We start from the raw sequence: 19,894 nt of genomic DNA on the forward strand, positions 1-19,894 counted from the left end.
ATAGAAAAAATATGATATCTGAAAAACTTTTGATCAGTCAATTGGAATCATAAGTGTTATTTATCAAAATTCATGGGTGGATTTTGATTGATCAAAACTCTTCCCATATCATCATACGTTTTCTTCATCATAGATTTTCTCTATAAACTAAGGTTTCAAACACAAATAAGTACTTATTTTTAAGTACTTATTCAATAAACAATTATTTTAAAAAATAAACACTCCCAAACTTGACGTAATAAGTAGTGATGTAGTTGATTTGATTAATCAAAAGCAAGCCAATTTTGCATTCTAATAAGCAAACTAGAAAGGGGGGCTCTTAAAGGAAATAAATCAACAACCAACTGCCCTTCCTGCTCAGAACCCATATTTTGTGACCCATTATGATGGGGTAGCCTCTGGAAGTCATTACTTTGACAGATCGACCTTAACCTTTTAATACCCCAAGCACACTCAGCTGAACGCTTAGTTAGAGTTGGAAACCTGTTAATTCGCTTTATCAAATAAAACAGATTCATTGCAAGACTTCGGGGCCTGAATTCCTGCAGTAATTCAATGAACAAACTTTTGTTTCTGGACCTCTCCTCGGGAATCCCTCACTTTCACGACATGATAATTAATAACTTCAACCATCCAATTGTCTTTCCGTCGTCTCTTTGCTTGACGGATTCTCACTTTCTCAGTGTGATTGCATTGCTGACCTTTGACTGAAAGTTTTGTATCAAACATGGTGTCAAGTTCACATTGTGGTTGTGGGTGCAGTCCCCAGCCATGCATTAATACCAAACCTTCGCTTGATCCATGCTCAGTCTGTCTTGTCAGTTCTCAGCTCTATAAGTCGTACAGTAAATACTGTAGACAGCAATGCGAGTCAATGGGTAGAGATAGGAAAGTTAAAGCAGGAACAATCAAACGGAGCATTTCCTTTCGCCCTACCAATCCTATTTATTGCTCTCGCATGGTCGATGATATATATCCACCAGGATCGATCGAGAGAGTACGTCCAGTAGAAGGTAGACTGGTAGAGAGAAAGCCAGAAAGAGAGAAATGGAGGTCTCTGTTGAGAGTGGGTACTGCCCATCAACCGGCATCTACCACAGCAAATGGGACTCCCCAGTACTCCCCCCTCATCAAAACCCATCTCTCTCCCTCCCTTCATTTCTCCTCTCACACCTCCCTCCTCGCTCACTCCACAAACCCGCCTTCATCGACTCAAAATCCGGTGACTCCATCACATTCCAAGAGCTCCGCTCCCTCACAGTGGCCGTCGCCCACAGCCTACGTTCGCTGGGCGTGAAGAAAGGCGACGTGGTGCTTGTCGTCTCGCCAAACTTCCTCCATTTCCCTCTGCTAGTCCTAGGGGTCATGCACGCTGGTGGGATTTTTAGCACGGCCAACCCTTTAAACACCAGACTGGAATTCCACGCCCAGACCCAAGATTCCAACCCAGTTCTGATCCTCACTTCTCGTGAATTCAAACCGAAGCTAGACGGGCTGATCTCAAAGCCTGTTGTTTTGGTGGAAGAATTCATAAATGAAGTACTAGTGCAAAGTAGTAGCCGGCAACCTTGCACGTCGGCGGCATTCCCTAACGTGGTCACCACTCAGGCTGCAGCTAACCCTGCTGCTCTCATGTACTCATCAGGGACAACCGGAAAGAGTAAGGCCGTGGTGTGCTCGCATGGCAACCTCATAGCCATGAGCGGCCTGCTGAGGCACGTATGGGATGCAGAGGGTGGGGCGAGCGACGAAACTTACTTGTGCGTGGTGCCGTTGTTTCATATGTTTGGGCTGTCAGTGCTGGTTCTGGGAACGGTGTCTGTGAGAGCGACGACGGTGATTCTACGGAAGTACTCCATGGAGGAGATGCTGAGAGCAGTGGAGGATCATCGGGTGACAAGGCTCCCGGTGGTGCCGCCCATCGTGCTGCAGCTACTCAGATATAGAGATTGGCTGAAGGGATTTGAGTTGGGTTCTCTGAAGGAGGTGATATGTTCAGGGGCTCCCTTAGGGAGGGATGACATGGAACGTTTTAGCAAGTACTATCCCCATCTCATACTTTCTCAGGTAAGCCCTCCTTTCTCTCTCTCCTGTTTAATTAACAGTTATGACCTCTCTCTCTCTGTTTAATATCAAAAAATTTATGGCACCTACACTGATTACCAACAAAAATAATATCCCAATTGGCTAATAATCAGTTTACAAGAAAACCTTACCCCTAATTGCTCATATCAGAGAATTCTTGATTCTCCACAGAGAGGGTCTATGTTCTTCTTAAGGCATTCAAGAGGATTTTGGATTGGCTCCCCACACGCAGATGTGCCGTGGGTTGCGCTCCGTGGGGAGTCAATGCAAATTCATAAAAGAGAATCCCCATTAATGATAACCCGGTTGCAGCTTAAGGCTCAGGTTGCAAGGAGTATTAATACAAATATGTACAGTGCAAATACATAAAAAATAAAAGTTTTGCATTCTATATATTAACTGACCCTTAACCTTATATTTTTTGTATTCTTTTAGTTTTATATATATATATATATATATATTTGAATTTATACTCTTTCTAAACTGAGCCTAGTAGTCCCTGTTCTCCTAGAATTGACATCTGCGCCCCACTGCACATCCCAATGATGTCTTATCATCTTGTGGGGTGCAGATGTGAACTCGTTCTCCTAGTCATTTATGGGTTCAAAAACAACCAGATTTCATTTGTTGAAGAATTACCAATAAGTTTGGCTAGGGTTTTAATGTCAGTATCTGCCTCAATCAATACAACCTATGGCATGGTTCCCCCCACCCCTTTTCTTCCTTGGAGGTATCGAAACTGATGATTTTCATAAAATTTTCAATTGGGGCTCTTCTAATGCCAATACTTGCCTCGTCCACACCACCATATATATCAAAACTATGTACTCAGCTGCACTTAGTTTATTTTGAACCAATTCTTCAAGTATGTACATAGATGCATACAAAAACAGAATCACAAAAAATTATTACTATTCCTCTTGTAAGTTTTAGAACACCTCTTTCTTACACAGTGTTTGAGAAATGCTACTTAAGACATATATGAAGGATTTATTTTGATTGAAATTTTAGGTATTTGTTTCACTCAAAATTTTCATATGAAATTAATAATTATAAATAACAAAAAAAAAATGCTCAAATATGTTAATATTTAAATTCAGTTATCCAATTAAAGCATCTGAAGAAATACACAAAAATTAAAATCTAAATATAATTTCATCTTTTCAGCTTTTGCTCTTTTATCTTTATTTGCACATAGGCATGATATTTCCCTTATAGTAGTATTATAAAATACTAAAACATTATAAAAATTTTGATTACTGAAATCGTTATTGTTTTGATTCATCAAATGCAATCCATTCTTGGAAGGCAAAACACTGAATCAGACCGGATGAGCTGGTGTCTGGACCATGCCGTATAACTTGAACAGACCTCAAATTTAAAAACCTTGATGCTGCTTTATTCAATTCCTGCATTTAGTTGCCACATGGACTCAAGAAGGGAGTGGGACCAATGAAAATTAATATCAGGTCTTACTTTATAACATACATAGCGTGTCCTTTAATGGGGCAATGAACACAAAATTGCATGGTTATGATTGGTTCATGGTTTTATTTGCATTCATGAAGCTGGCCCAACCGCCCAATACAAAATTGCACTGCTATCGACGGAGTTTGGTTTGGGTTGAAACTGCCCCCATCAACGATTAAAATACTGATATATTCGTATGGTATTTTAATCGGTGCATGTATATATCGATATAATTTTTTAAAATAATTAAGATTTTAAAATTCTGAGTAGAATTCTTTAATGAGTGCAGAGCACCTGCCAATAAAACACATTCCAACGCCTTACCAACATCATCTAACACACCGCACATCTCATGCATGGCGGGTCCTACTTTTATGGTGGGCCTCAGTTTCTTAGTGAGATGTGTGGTGTCGGATAAAATTGGTAGGGTGTTGGAATATGTTTTATTGGCAGGAGATCCCAATTCCTTGCTTAAATACTTATAAAATAGAAAAATGGAGGTATCAGTTATATCTAGGGCTATTCACGGGTCGGGTTGGGTCGATTTATTGAGATTTTTCCAACCAACCTGTTCTGGTCGGGTTACCTAAAATTGAAGCCGAAACCGACCCTGTGTTAAGCAAAACCGACCTGGTTGGTTTGAATCGGGTTGGGTCGGTTTCGACTCTAAGTTCAACCATGCTTGAGAGTCAAATTGTATTAAAGATTGTGCTTGAGTTGAGAGGCTAAGGGGGGCAGACCAAGTTAGAATAGAAGTTATCAAGAAAATAGAAAATCAAACTGTATTAGAGAAAGAAGACTGAAATTTGTATATTTCAAGAAACCTTCTAATCTAAGTAAAAAATGACACTTAATTCTAATTGTAATTGGTTACCTATTTGGTGTAAAAGACCATAGAAACTAGGATCCTTTGATTCTTTTCTTTAAACTTTTCCAAAAAAATTCATTGTCTAATTGTCTTACAATATTTGCCATTAATGTCATTCCTAACTAGAAGACTAGAAATTAAGTTAGGTTCTAATTAGGATAGAAACAACTTAGTTAAGTAGGAACTAAGTAGGTTGTAACTACTAACTACGAACTAACTACTAACTATTAAGTTGGTTTGGTTCGGACCGGTTTCGGTTTTCACACATGAAAACCAAACCCGACCCGAACCATCGATTTATAATTTTTTACAACCCGAAACCGACCGGTATTAAAGAAAACCCAGCCAAATTCGGTTAGATCGGTCCGGGTTGATCGGTTTGGTCGGGTTGCGTCTTCTTATGAACAGCCCTGGTTATATCGATATGCATTGATGCCCACTTGAGGGTATTGGGTGTAGTAATATTTTAATCACGAGGCCCATGCAAAACTCAACACGAACCCGCTCAAGAAAGTGCTCAAATCTGTTACCCACAAGCTGTTCTTACATCCCTATCCACCGGACATCATAGCTGTGCATTGAAAATATCTTCCTTATCATTCGTGGAAAGATGTTTTCAATATACAGTAGTAGTGTTCTAAGGATGTGGTAATAATTTGTGGGTAACAGATTTAAAGTGATGATGGAGCACCCCCTAAACACAAGTGAAACTTAATGGTTATATGTCATTTTATGAACAAACAAGTCATGTGTTTGAATCTTACCATAAAGCAATGACTTTGATGACATTTGAAACCGATCGGATTGCTGAAAATGGGTTTTCAAAAATACGAATCCAAAACTTTTCTACTTTTCCCGGAAAGGAGTTCCGCAAAGTGGGCCTCTTCAATCTTTTCTAAGCATTTGAAAGGATTAGCTGAACTTCATAGCTCTTTTATGTGGGATCAATTTAAGTCCCACCGTAGCAGTAAAGAGCACATGGTCTACAATATTGTTTTCAAAACCGGATCGGACTGGAAAAACCAGGAATCGGTCATCTGATCGGTTTTGTTTTCCTTCAAAACCATTTTTTCCTCTAAAATTATTGATTTTGGTCAGTAAATTGCTGAATCGGCTGATTAACCGTTCGACCGTTTTCCAATTTTTTTAATTTTTTTTGTCAGAATAGGTTGATCGTTCGGGTCGAACGATCGGACCATTCGAACCTGTAACCGGACCCCTGATCAGTTCGGTCACCAGTTCGTTTTTAAAAATCATGGTCTACAACCACTAGGGTTGTGTTTTGTATCATTGCTATTTATATTTTTGTGTTGACCTGGACGATGGGACCGTTCGACCTGAAAATTGTTCAGGCAATAAATTCCATTTCACCCTCAATCCACTCCTTGGCTATAAACTGTTGATTTGGTTAGTGATCCGTTGACTCAGGCATTCGAACCGTATTCATTTGACCCAAACAACATTTTTTGGTTGTTTTTTTATTTTAATTATTTATTTCTTTATTTTTTAAGTTGGAACAAATGAGCTATCTGTTTGAACCGAACAATCAAACCACTGACCCGAGAACCAGTGACCAAAGCGGTTCCGGGTTGATTTTTAAAACCTTAGTTAAAATATAAATTGTTTTGTCATATAATCAGAATCGTTTATTGGTTGATCAATATAAATTTCTATTGTTATTTGAAACATCAAATGATCAGTCCCCACATACATTTTTTTTTCGGTCGAAGTTACTCCCTTATTTAATGTAACAACTCATCTTTCTCATCAATTTGTATTGATCAACCCCAAAACGGTTCCTGAACTGCAATGGTATCACTTGCATTTATGACTGGTATAGAACAAAATGATGAATCCAACAGCCCATAAAACAACTATGAACTATCAAGTTCACTTGATATGTACTCCATTTAAAGGTACCCACATCCTAAGATCTATAAGTTCTTTGCCAAACGTCCAATTCTAACGAATTCAGATTGACACCCCATGGACATCTCAACATGCATTGAGAACTTCTCCCACATGGGGAGATGTTTGGCACCCATAAGGATTCAATTCTAATATTGGAATTTTGATTGAGAAAATTAGCCATCAGCCAAAAAATGTCCTTTGATCAAAATGATTTACGTACCATACCGTTTAGGGTACCATAGCGGGACTCATTTTTTGTTGATTATGGTGATGCAGTGTTACGGGTTAACAGAAACAAATGGCCCCATTACATTTTGCAACGGGATTAGTGGTAGAATCCATGTTTCCATTGGAAGGTTGATCCCATTCATGGAGGCCAAGATCATTGATGTGCGTTCACAGAAGTCCCTCCCTCCTCTCAAACACGGAGAGCTTTGTGTGAGAGGGCCTCCTGTTATGCAAGGTATCTTCTTTGCCTTAACATGTTGGACAAATTGTTTTAGGAAAAATATATGATGCCAGAAATATATGCAATACCAGAAAAAACTATTACCAATCAAAACTCCCATGAATTTTGATGAATACCACCTGATTTATTGTTAATTTTCATGGTATTGGTTGATTGGTTATAAGTTTTTCTGATATCATGTCTTTTCAGTATCATAGTCAAACCCATTTTTTTATTGCCGACTTGAAGGCTTCTATTACATGCCATGCCTTATTGCATATGAAGCTTTGATAGAATAGGTTCTGAATTTGAGGAGCACAACAAATTAAATTACAACTTAGAACTTTATACAAACATATTGAGGCTGATTACCACTCGATCGCCTGGTCTTTCTAGGTTACTTCAAGAACCAAGAAGCCACATCCCAGGCTATTGACAATGAAGGATGGCTGCATACTGGAGATTTGTGCTTCATTGATACTTTTGGACTTGTCTACATAATCGACAGGATCAAGGAGCTCATCAAGTACAAAGCCTACCAGGTATGGTATTGTTTGGTTCTTCCTTTGTTCAATTATTTCTGTTCTTATGCCTTATTGTTCTGCTTGTCTGTCTGCCTTGGACGTTCGAGTTGCTCATTTCTTACTCTTATTTTGATCTACAAGGTTGCTCCGGCTGAGCTTGAGGAAATACTATCCGCCCATCCTGATGTAAATGATGTTGCTGTGATTCCGTAAGCTCATACAAAACCTATTGGAGAATTTTTGACATAACGGATAAGAATAATTAGTGAAGATAGATAGATCAAAACTATTAGACTTTCTATTTATTTTTCTCATTTAATTTAGGAAATATTCTAAGTTTACAGAAGAAACGTGTAAATATCCTAAATGAAATGAGCAGGTACCCAGATGAAGAGGCAGGAGAAATCCCCATGGCTTGTGTAGTGAAAAGGGAAGCAAGCAAAATCAAGGAGGGAGACATTATAACATTCGTGGCTGGCAAGGTACTTACATTAATTCCTTGAATGGTTTGTTTGGTTGAAGCTATAAGCCTATATTGGGGAGGGCTTTCGCGCAGCAGCTTTGACTTTGCGCTTTGGGGGGGAGGGAGAGGAATCCAGAAAGCCCAAGTAGGCTGTTGGTCTGCCAAAAAAATTGGCTTTCTAGTAAATTTTTTTAGTAGTTTTTTCGAAGTGGCTCAGTGAACAATTCAAACAAAGCTTAAACTCTTCCAAACAGGCCCTCAAGAAAGGCATTTTTTTGGCTTTATGGTAATAATGGGTCTGAATTGCTCTACTCTAAAGTCTAAACAAGTAAGCCCATGCTGTACATGGATTTGAATAGAAATTCCTTTAATTGTAAGTTGGCACATTTTAGTTTTGACATCAGTTTGGGTCCATGCAAGGCAGGTCCATGTTTATAGTTGATCTTAGGTTGGACCTCAGCCAATCCAACCCAACCCATGTAATTTATTGTTTTATACACATGTATCCCTGCAACCCCACTTTAAGAGAGAGAGAGAGAAATTTAAAAATGATTTTATTGTAACTATTTATACTTTAATAACCATATTTAGAAATAAATAACACACGTATGAGAAATGAGGGGAGAAGGAGATCCATGTGCTCATTGAGGTAAGGTAAGAGAACTTTTGACTTATCTTTTTCCCTCCATATAGAATAGTTATAGATGGTATAAGTTTGCCCTTGTTTGTGCTTTTGGAGTGAATAAATATATTCTAGAAGCTTTTTAGCGTTACTTTCACATTGTACAAGTCTATTATCAACCAAACAACCCCTTACTGTTTATTCTTTGTTGATTCTAAGTTTTTAACTTGTTAGCTATGGTTTTCTGATCAGCACATGATATATCTTCAGGTAGCTCCCTATAAGAAGGTTCGAAGAGTGGTGTTTGTGGAGGCTATCCCAAGGTCACCTTCTGGGAAGATCCTGAGGAGACACCTTAAGGCCTTATATACACATCAACGGATGGAAATCTCGCCCAGGTTATGATTCAAGAATCATCAATCGCTCGTGTCTAGGCTATATTATCTTTCATTATATTTTGATTTTAAGTAATTCAATTATTTATTTACTTATTTTTTAATCCACATTGAGGAAAAGGTGAATGTCATTAATTAAATAAATACATGTATAATTGGATGAAGATGAACTATCTATTTCTTGTGTTTTAATTAAGTATATGGATGGAAAAGTGCCACCATGTGACAGTAGAGGGTAGTCGACAGGTACTTGTTGCAGCTAAGCCCATGGATCTCAGGCTTGGGCCAGCAAATGAAGGGATTGTTTGGGAGGCTGAGCTGAAGATTTAATTAAGCTGGTTCAGCTGCTTTGTAGCACTCTTGATAAGCTATTCAAAGAGACTGAACGGACGGCCCTTCATATGATTGACCAACAGCCGATTTGGGCTCTCCAGAGTTTTCACCAAACATAACTTATTGGCTGTCCGTGTGAGCCCACCTTAGAAAGCCAGAAGCCACTGTGCTTTCAACCCACCCAAATGGGCACTAAGAATAGGGGTTTTCTTGAGGATGTGATAGTCATATTTAAGGTGTGATGGAATGTGGAGTTCATTGTATGTTCAAAGCGCCAATCTGATCCAATTCTTTTGGCAGGTGACAAGTCACTGCCGTTTCTGAATTCATCAATAGGGGCCTTGGATACAAATGAGAATCTTTAGAAGAGACAATGATCATTATCCAAAAATTGATACAATTGGAATCAAGAGGCAAGTTAAGCACCAATTACAGGGTTCAGAAGTTTATCAATTGAGCAAAACAAGAATTAAAAATAACAATAATAACAAAAAGGCTATAAAATACTTGAGAGTACAACTGATAAACCCTACTCCATCTTTAGCTGTCAAGGAGCTCACAATCTCATTGAAAACCTTCTCACTAAGGCTGTGTTTCGTTTGATAGGAAATAAGAGAAACACAGACTTGAAGGAAAGTTCTCAAGGAATTTTGCAAATTTTCTTATGAACTTCCCCTCAACTTTCTGTTTCTCTCTTATTTCCTATCAGACCAAACATATCCTGAAAGAAGAAGCAATGTGATTCTATTCATCCACTTCAAACATAAATTTTCAAGTTAGATAAAAAGTAAAAACATGTTGCAATAGCTGAATCTGGTGTGCCATATCTATTTTCTATGAAACTGCTGTCATGGTAAGTCCTGCTAAGGTATCAGAAACCTCAGAAGATGATGATTTCCATTTAATCTGCAATCCTCATGATCTCTCAAATAGAAAATTCCAAAACTTATGCAGACACCCCTTTGACAACCAGGAAAACTTTTAACATCTGGAACTACCTAAAGCCAACCACGACACCCCTTCCACCATGCAGTAATAATGCACACAGCATCCATCAATAAATAAACAATAACCTTTCTTCTCTTTTTTCTTCAATTAGGGTGGGGGTATCCAGATGATAATGATAAGATAAAATGTCTAAGGGAATCAGAGGGAGAGAGAGAGAGCTACTTCTGTAATTGATGTATGAACCACACACGTCTGGAGTCTGGACAAATCTTGGAGGAAGACCAAGCCACATGCACAGACATATCTTAGCAAATAAAAGTTAGTAGAGCAAAGGACTTTTTTCCTAATAAAGAAATTTAATTGCAAATCATAAAAATATACATGTTAAACACACTTAAACACATGCTAGAACATTAAAGATAATAGGGTTGGGTATCAAGGTAGATTACTTGTGCCAATGTTGTGATTTCAATGAACTTTTCCATAAATAAGGGTGCATAGAGAATATAGAACATAAATACCTACTGAGTAATATGTGAAAAATTAAAATCCATCGTTTCATGCTTTATGCCAAGCAATATGCAATGGTACACATAAAACCTAGATGGGAGAAATGGCAAACAGTATTACGTGATTGACATCAATACAGAAAAAATGGTTCTCTCCACATTACCATTTGCCATGTCAAATTTGTAAATATTCTAAGAAAACCACTCTACACTGCACTGGTGCCACCGGAGGAACAGCAATCCACACGTTGCAAATCTCTGATAGCGTTATAGATTGTGAATATCAAATATTAAACATGAAAGTAAGCTTATTATGTTCCAAAGGTCATTTTAATGGATTTTTCCCTTCATAGGTAATAAAACAAGTTATTGAACCAAAATATTGTGCTTGGAAAAGAAAGTTACTTTTGAACAATAAAATCTCATCGCTAATTCTTTGTATTCTTTGAATGGATCAGAAAACATGATTATAGCTCATCTTGGCATTACAAAGTGAAAAAGAACAATACAAAGAATTACTGAAAAATTAAATATAGCTACCCTTTTGAACAAACATATCAGAATTATATATTTAAACAAGGTTTTACATGCAAAGGTGTGACGAGGTTGATGGCAAGTTCCCCATATGATTGCATCGCAGGTTCTTGATCACCTTACCTGCCATCCTTTTTCACTCACTGCAGGCGGGCTTATTTTAAGTTCCCGAGGGCAAGTATTAGAAATGATTCGAGCTTATACGATGCACATGAAATTTCTACCACTCCAGTCATGATTGATCCCTTTGCTCACTCTTCCAAGAATTTTTAGCAGCTTCTGCAGATTCATCCTTTGGCTTCGAGAAGAAAGGGTCCCATTCATGAGGCCCTACTTCATGTTGTCCTTCTTCTAGTAAGGCATATTTCCAGCTATTCTCCTCCACAGAATTATCATTTGTACGACCATCAATAATATCCCTCCTCAACCTGGTAACTTTGTCAATTATGGCTTGTACAGCTACATCAAAGGCATCTTTAAGAGTCTCCAATCTTGACCGAGGATCTGCATATATCAACCTCGGGATGAGACTTATAACCTCCTCCCTCATGATTTTTACCTGCTCAGAAGGAATTTGGCTTAGTCTTTCCTCAATACTAACATTTCTCTTACGAATATCATCCTCTGGAATGAACACAGAGTATTTTGAATAATTCTTAGGAAGATGCCATGTGTATTGTGTGTAAGCTGAACCAGGATGGAAGAAGACAGGAATACAACCAGCCAAAATTGAGTCAAAAGCTGATCTTCTGGTGTAAGAATCACCCTGAGGTTGCAGGCAAAACAGAGAACTCTGGAACATTTGCATTATACTGCTTGGAGAATGGCACTTACTCTCCCCAAAATCACATTCCAGTAGTTTGCAGACCTTGGACTTCTTACACTGCTCAATGATCTGCCCTCTAATTGACTTGAGGTTGCCAGGACGTGGGGCCCCAGCAAATGAGAAGAGCCATGGGCGATCCAATTTCCTCATGCGGTCTTGCCAAATGAACACATCATTATCCTTTGCTGGATGGAAGTAAGTAGGGTATGGGATACCGAAATCATTTGCATTCCATGGGCTTGATTCAACTACCAGCATCGACATGTTTTTAGCTGCTGGAAGAAACAAAAGCTTGTTACCCCAATCTGTTTCTTCATCCGTTAGTCTCCTAAAATCCCATGTTATCCTTCCTGCAACCAGAAAATGGTCTTTTCCTCCCATAACCTTCCATTCAGGCCTCTTAACTAACCAGTCTACCAAATCAAGAGAAGCAGCATCCCTAACCGATATGTTATATCCCCAAAGATAACGGGATATATCAAACCCAGCATAGAATGGAACAAAAATGGCAGCAGCAATAGAAGAATCATTTGTCAAGCATTCATACTGCTTCATCCGGTTGCTGAAAATCACATCAACAGCAAATTGGTTTGTAGCATACCATCCAGTATTGGAGAAGACCCCTTGCACATTCTCTAATGGGGGACCAAGCCCATCATTGGTGGTAAATTTACACATATTCGTCCAGAGGCTGAGAGACCTACACTCCTTGAGCATGTCCTCATTGAACCGAGGAGGAAGATCATGGACATATATGTACCTTCCTCCACAAGGATCGCTCTTGTTCTCTATGGTTCTCAAAGCCCTCACAAATGGATAACTTTCAGGTGCACGACGCGCCTTGGCCTGTGCCTTGGCAGACTCGGTTTGGACAGGAACGGGTTGTAGTTTTACAGATTGATCAACGGTACCACTTTTAAGAACAACAAAATGGAAGTAAAACAACAAGAACCAAAACAAAGCAGACAAAGACACCAAGAAACAGAGACGAGTCCGCTGATTCTTCCCTACCGCTTTCTCCATCTGCTCAGGAGGACTGCTCGCCGTCTGACGGCGTCTCATCAGACTTTAAGCAAACAGATAGCGGTCAACCAGAACGAGAACTCAGAATGATCTTGCTAGTTTGGGACACAAATCTAAGCTCTACCATTTTCAGAATCCGAGCTTATAACATGGAATAAGAACAGCCAAAACTAGACAAAGGGTACCAGAAATATGACGAAGAAACAACGAAGTCCAACCCTAAGTACAAAGTCAGTCTTAGCTCTTCATCTTCATCAACAAACTCAGCATATTAAACTAGACAAAGTCAAACCATAAAATTTTCTTCAAAACTCAAATTAACCCGGAAACCCCAATTCGAAAAACTTGAAGCTGAATCAGAACCCCAAACTCAAAGAACAATACAAACAAAAAAAAACGAAGAGATTCCCAAAATTCTCTTTACTTTACTCGATATTTACACTTCCCAAGAAACACAGAAGCAGATCTGCGGAACAATCTAAACAAAATTTGAAAAGAAAACCAATGAAGTAATTAAAAATAAGAAAAGCTTACAGAGAATTGACGCCATGAGAACACTCGGTTGGCTGTATCTTTCTGGAAGGTTTCTGAGTCTTGTTCATGGAAGCTAATAATGGCGGAGCTTATAAGCGGAGCAAGACAAAGATAGCGTATAATAGCATACCCTGTGCGGCTGCGCCCTCCTCGGCTGCTGTCGGTAGGCAATGGTCCTGCTGCCATGTAGGATTAAGGGAGTTCGTCATTGATGATGACGTCACCAACCGAAATTTACGTTGCATGGTTCGAACGCAGATCCTCGGTCTCCTTGATGACAGGTGATAGAGCCACGTTGATCATGGCCTATGTATATGTACAGTCTGCAACTCCTGACTTGATGGGCCCCAAGCGATGTGGGCGGCCAGGTTTTCAGAGGAGAGGAGAAGAATCCTGGCCATTCAACCGGAAAACCTCCCTACCGACGAGACCGGATCTGCTCCTCACATAGGGCGCCTCACACGCACATCCTACATCTTCCGTACTTGTAAATTATTTTTTTCGGAAGATATTCCCAATGCACGGTGAATGCATATGTGAGGCGCCCAAGTGTGAGAAACAGATCCCGTTCTCTGCCGATTGCTTCCACATGTATTTAAGTATTTAACCATGGTATCTAATGAAATCGGATCTACTCCTCACATATGACACTTTATCGTACAATGGCAACATCTCCCGTATTTCTAAATTATTATTCACGGGAAATGTTATTAATACACAGTGAATGTACATGTGAGGCGCTCCTGCGTGAGGAGCAGATCCCGTTTCGTCTCTGATCGGGTCTGCTGGATTTATGCTTTTGGGTCGGATCTATGAATTTGCAAATTTATGATCCATATTCGACTTTGGATCGGGCTGGAATTATTTTAGAATGTGGACCGGTCCATTTCAGGCGACCCAAGTAACTCTCGTGCCCCCTAGAATTCGGTTCATGTAATCCTTAGAATGTGTGGTGATGGAAATGAAGTGATGTTTTAATTTAGACACGTGGCAAAATTTTTGGTCTGATTTGACTATGACTAGAAATAAAAAGTGACAAGCTGAAATTTTAGTTTGTGTTTGGTATAGTTTCTGTTTATTAAATAAATTTTTTATTTGAATTGTAGTATTTGATGAAGTGTTTATGGACAATTAGGCATCATTAAGCTCTATTAGGCGCCACATCAACGAAATAATGAATAAATGCTTAATTGTTGGGGAAGCGTTAAAATGAACATTCTTCCAACAGTTGGTGTGCATAGAAATCAAAATTCACTTTTGTGAATATTAATGCATATAGATGAATATGATGGAAAAATACTGATTTGGTGATGACATGGTGGCATTTTGATAAACGCCTATCACAAAACACCCACGGTACAAACACACATGCTATGTTGCCATTTGAAAAATTCATGCTTCTTCTATCTGATCAACTGTTTAAATCACCGGTTTAAGGATTTGGTCAATGGTTCATTTTAGTGATCAACATTGTTTCTTAGGTGCAATTGGTTTTGTAAGTAGGCATGCCAATGATATCTAAAAATTCGAGGCCCGATCTGACATTCGATCTTATTTTTTTGGATTCAGATGATATATTTATGTAATCAGATTGGATTTGGATGTTACAATCTACATCTGATTAATAATCAGATCAGATTCAAATTTGACCCCATCTGATCTGGTTATATTATAATATTTATTAATTTTAATATATAAATTCTATATAATTATATTAAAAATATAAAAATATACTTTTATAATTATATTATATTTGAATTTATATATTTAATAATTTTAGTATGTTATTATTAATTTATTATATACAAAAGTTGAAAATAAATAAATTTTTAATTTTTCTAGTATTTTAGAGAATTTAAAGTGGAGTCGGATTAAATCCAAATCCAATCCGAATCCGTTAGGATTCGAGTCTTCAAATCCGATTAGATTTCAAATTGAATTCGGATGTAGGATCTTAATATTTGGATTTTGCAGCATCCAATCCGAATTCGATCCAATTACAGCCCTATCTGTATGCATTCTTTAAGGCTTTGCTTGAGAAAGCTTAGGATCCATTTAGTTCGCGGTCAGAATTGGAAATAGAATTGGGATTGAAAACCCATGGAATTGGAAATTGCTTGCTTTCTTCGCCTGTTTGGTTCATACGGGAATTGAAATTGGATTCCATAAAAAATAAACAACCCTCAAGGGAGTTGATATGGAGTAAAGAGAAATAGAATTTGGGGGTTTTTAAGTCACTTGGCCTTTTTCCTGGCCGATTGAAATGAGAAATTGCCAAGGGGGAGGCCAGAGTGACCATTCCCTCAAATGGAAAAATGCATGGAATGAGAATCAACGTCCCATTCTTGTTGGAATTAGAATGGACTATTTTAATGTTGACTCCAAACCCCTATTCCTATGAAGCAAATGGGCCTTTAGGGTTCGTTCATTTTTCAGATTTTGAGAAGAGAAAAAATTGGTCTATGGGATTCTTATTTTCATAGAATGAGATAGTCATGTTCTTTTTTTCAAATTTACATGGGTCATTTTTCATAGGGCAAAATAACTTTTCCACTGAGGGAAAGTTGTCCATGTTTAGATGGAACAAAATTATGCCTTTTAAAAATGACTTTTTATGGATAAAAGGGTTATTGTCTTAATTTACTTGAAAAATAAAAGAACTTGGATAAATAACTTCCAAAATTATCTCTTTGAAATGACTTTTCCATGGTGGTTTTTGGCCGTGTAAGGTGCATCACACTCACACCCAAACAGTTTATGAGCAATTTTGGTGGAAAAAAAAAAGAAGTCAAAAACCAGAAAACCCATTTTTACCATCCTTCCACAAGAAAAAAAAAAAAAAAAAAAAAAAAAAAGCTTTCTGCTAAAGCTTCTTTTACTAGCTTTTCCAAAGTGGGCTGACAAAAGTAGCTCAACCACAGATTCATGCTTCCAAACGTGCCATTAGAGAAGTTTTCACATTATGATTATGGGCTCTGCAAGTTGGGCCCACCTAAAAAGCCCGTAAAAAGAAACAATGTTTGGTAAAAGATGGAAGAGCCAAATTTGGTTATTCCGTACAAGCAGTTGGCAAGGCCCCGTCAAACAGGCCCTCACCCTCAAGTTAAGATTGGGCTACTCGACGCCTTGGCGGTAACAGCTAATTGCAAGACCCCCCCGTACTAATAACAAGGCTTTCAAGTAACGAATCCGTGCTAAACTGTTAACCCTACCACCTCTATCAATATCATTTATTCGCTACCAAAGACAGACAAAAAAAAGGAGAATGACCAATCAGCCCATATCAAAATTTTATATCTCTATAATAGAGGGGGAATGCATCTGACCGTGAATTGATGTTAAATTATAGAAGGGAGAGGGCTAGTAGTAGGGGGGTGGAATTCAGAATTCTGCATCGGGTGTTAGCTTTTTCCATTCTCAAGCCAATCAGCGAAGATGTGTAGGGAGGTCAACAGATCGTTTTTGCTACTGATTCGGGTCAACTATATCTGACCCGATCCTATCTGGTCACTCGAACACGACTTACCCCATCCTATAATGTACTACTACATCTATATTCAATAAAATTTAGGGTACCTAAAATTTATTTATATAAATATTTCAATGTTGTAATGTCAATGGATTTGGGTTAGTATAGACCCAGTTTAACATAAACCCAACCCAAAACTCGATTAAGGTTGATCCAACCCTAACCCTATCCACTTACATCCTTAATAATATGGTGAGTTACATGGTTTTCGAACCGCCATTGATCCGGACGGTTGGACCATTCGACCTGAGAACCATCTAGACAAACTGATTTCGTTTTACCCTAAACTCAATCCCTGGCCAAAAACCGTTGATTCGATTAATGACCCGTTGGCCTGGACGACCTAATCATTGACCCATCAACCCATTTAACAATTTTTGACCATTTTTTATTTTTTTATTTTTTATTTTTATTGTCAGAATGGACCATCAATTCGAACTAGACGGTCGAACCATCAACCTAAAAACCAATAGCCATAATGGTTTCATTTCCAAATTGTTTTTTAAAACCATGTAATAGATAGAGTGCTTTCATTTGAAAATTTTGGAAAATTTGAGCTTCATTGGCTTGACTCGAGGTATTGAAATAAAGTCTTTAATATATATTAATTTTATCATCTTGGGTATTTATTTCAAAGTTTCTAATTTGGAATATACCAACCTAACATTGAAAGTGGATGTGAATGTGTATAGGATAGCAATTGCCTTTTTTTTCCCAAGCAAAGGAGTATACTTTTTAAAAGCATAAAGGGTCAATTCAAAAAGAATCATTCCAAGTCATTAATGTAGAAGAATTGCTCAACGCAAATCTGGCCACAGGTTGCGGTAAAACAAATTTGTTGTAGCTTTCGCAAATCACATTTATGGTTTATTGATTTATGCCCAAATTAACAATAGTGGCTCGTAGATTACACAAGTTGCATTAACTAAGAGCACGTCAAAGGTCAAACCAAACACAGCTTTAAGAGCATACACATCTTGTATCAGTTCACGGAAAAATCTATGATATGGGAAAGATTTGGTAGCAGATGAGTTTTGACCAATACCCCTCCTGAATTTTGAAGAATACCTCCATGTTGGCCAGTTCTCACTATTGGATTATGTTAGCTTCGTGAAGTTATCTTTTGATTCTTTTCTTACTTCTACATACAAAATCTTTTATCTATCTATATATACACGGGGACGTGAGATGTATGGGATTTATCAAAGAAAAGTGAAACAATGAAAATTTATAATTATATTAATAATTTTAATATCTTTATTTTAGTAATTTGTTACAAAAAAATAATTTATTAATTACTTAATAAATAAATAATTATTTTTCATATTATCCATTAGTATTCTATTTTATTTATTTTACTTTATCAATAATTAAAATAATCCATAGGTTAACTTTTTTTAGTCATAATTAAATTAATCTAAGCCCAAGCTCAAGGTTTAAGACTTTAGGTTAGGCTTTGGTTGATCTTCAACCTGACCCAACCCCTTAATTTGCACCCCTAAGAGAAATGTGAAATTTGTAATTATGCTGAATCAAATCTAAGCACAACCCATGCATGCATTATTTTTTGGGTTTGTAACTATTTTTAAATAAAAATTATTAATATTGAATTGAAGGAACTATGGGGGTTGAGCTACCCCCATTATGTAACATAATTAACCAAAAACATAAAAAGATCTCAAAACAAGTTTTGATAGTGTATTAACAATTTTATAGGTTGCTTAGTCCAACCCTGCCCACACCCTAAGCATAATAATATTTGTTTGGGATTGGGATAGGGATAGGGACAGGCTCACCCATGTTAATTATAAAATTATGGCAACGGGGTGGGGACCATATTCCCCGTCCTCGATCCTGACTTTGAAACAAATCCCCATCCTTGACCCCGATCCCCATTAGGGATAAATATGACCCTCTATCCCTAGTTCCTAATAGAGACGGGTTCCTTGTTGGGAACCTAAATCCCAAGATTTTTTTAATTAAAATTATTTTTCATAAAATATATTTACTTAAAATAAGGGAAATTTTTTAAAATATAAAAATATTTTAAATATATTATGATATAAAAATAGCATAAATAATATTATATATAATTGGGATTAGGGGTGGGACGAGGAATTTACTCCCCCATCTTCGTCCCTATCCTCGCTTGGATATCACTATCAATTATCGTCCCTGCCAAGGCAATCTCCATTCCTGACCCAATGTTGAGTACCAAATAGGATGGGGAACATTGCCATTCCTATTCATATTCAAATCTTATTAATTGGTTAATTGTCAAAAAACTATAATTTGAAACCTAATAACTAAAATTAATAAAAGTCTAACCCGAAGTCTTAAACCTTGAGATTGGGCTTAGATTAATTTAATTATAACTAAAAAAACTATGTATAGATTAATTTAATTATGGCTATAACTTAACTTTATATATTTAGCTTTGTTAACAATTATTAATATAATTAATCAAAATTACTAAATCATAGCATTAATAAAATAGATTAATTATTTTAAACAACATATCATTCCTTCCTTATAATAGTTGTCAGTTTCCATTATTTCACTTTTCGTTGACAAATTCCGTACATCACAAGGGTCCTTGCTAGTAAAACATAAATTAACAAATTTCTTAATAGATAAATGGTAGTGAGAAAGGATATCCATGCTACACTACATGTCTTATTATATATAGGGCATATCCAGATCCGATCTAACCTGGAGATCTGGTTAGATCTCACATATGGTGATTCAAATTTGAATTCATTAATGACAGTCGGATGTCCGAATCGGATCCAATCTTTAATCGGTTGAGGTTAAACAATAAAACATAAAACAACAAATTTCTTAATTAGTATTTATTAAGTTTGATTTTAAG

General features: G+C 37.4%; 2 protein-coding genes across 2 annotated transcripts; one reads left to right on the forward strand and one right to left on the reverse strand.

The window, feature by feature from the left end:
* The first annotated feature begins 235 nt into the window (after positions 1-235).
* LOC104600985 (beta-phenylalanine coenzyme A ligase-like) lies at positions 236-9,379 on the forward strand. The gene is made up of 6 exons (XM_010264165.3): positions 236-2,067; positions 6,611-6,797; positions 7,179-7,324; positions 7,448-7,515; positions 7,686-7,788; positions 8,662-9,379. The coding sequence occupies exons 1-6, from the start codon at positions 1,048-1,050 to the stop codon at positions 8,794-8,796; spliced, it is 1,659 nt and encodes a 552-aa protein (XP_010262467.1). The 5' UTR covers positions 236-1,047; the 3' UTR covers positions 8,797-9,379.
* A 1,602-nt stretch (positions 9,380-10,981) lies between these two features.
* Positions 10,982-13,500, reverse strand: LOC104600984 (xyloglucan galactosyltransferase MUR3-like). The gene has a single exon (XM_010264164.3). The coding sequence runs from the start codon at positions 12,996-12,998 to the stop codon at positions 11,343-11,345; it is 1,656 nt and encodes a 551-aa protein (XP_010262466.1). The 5' UTR covers positions 12,999-13,500; the 3' UTR covers positions 10,982-11,342.
* Positions 13,501-19,894: the final 6,394 nt, after the last annotated feature.

This window comes from Nelumbo nucifera, chromosome 3 (genome assembly GCF_055504915.1).
Source record: "Nelumbo nucifera cultivar China Antique chromosome 3, China Antique-T2T, whole genome shotgun sequence".
Classification (NCBI taxonomy): Eukaryota; Viridiplantae; Streptophyta; class Magnoliopsida; order Proteales; family Nelumbonaceae; genus Nelumbo; species Nelumbo nucifera.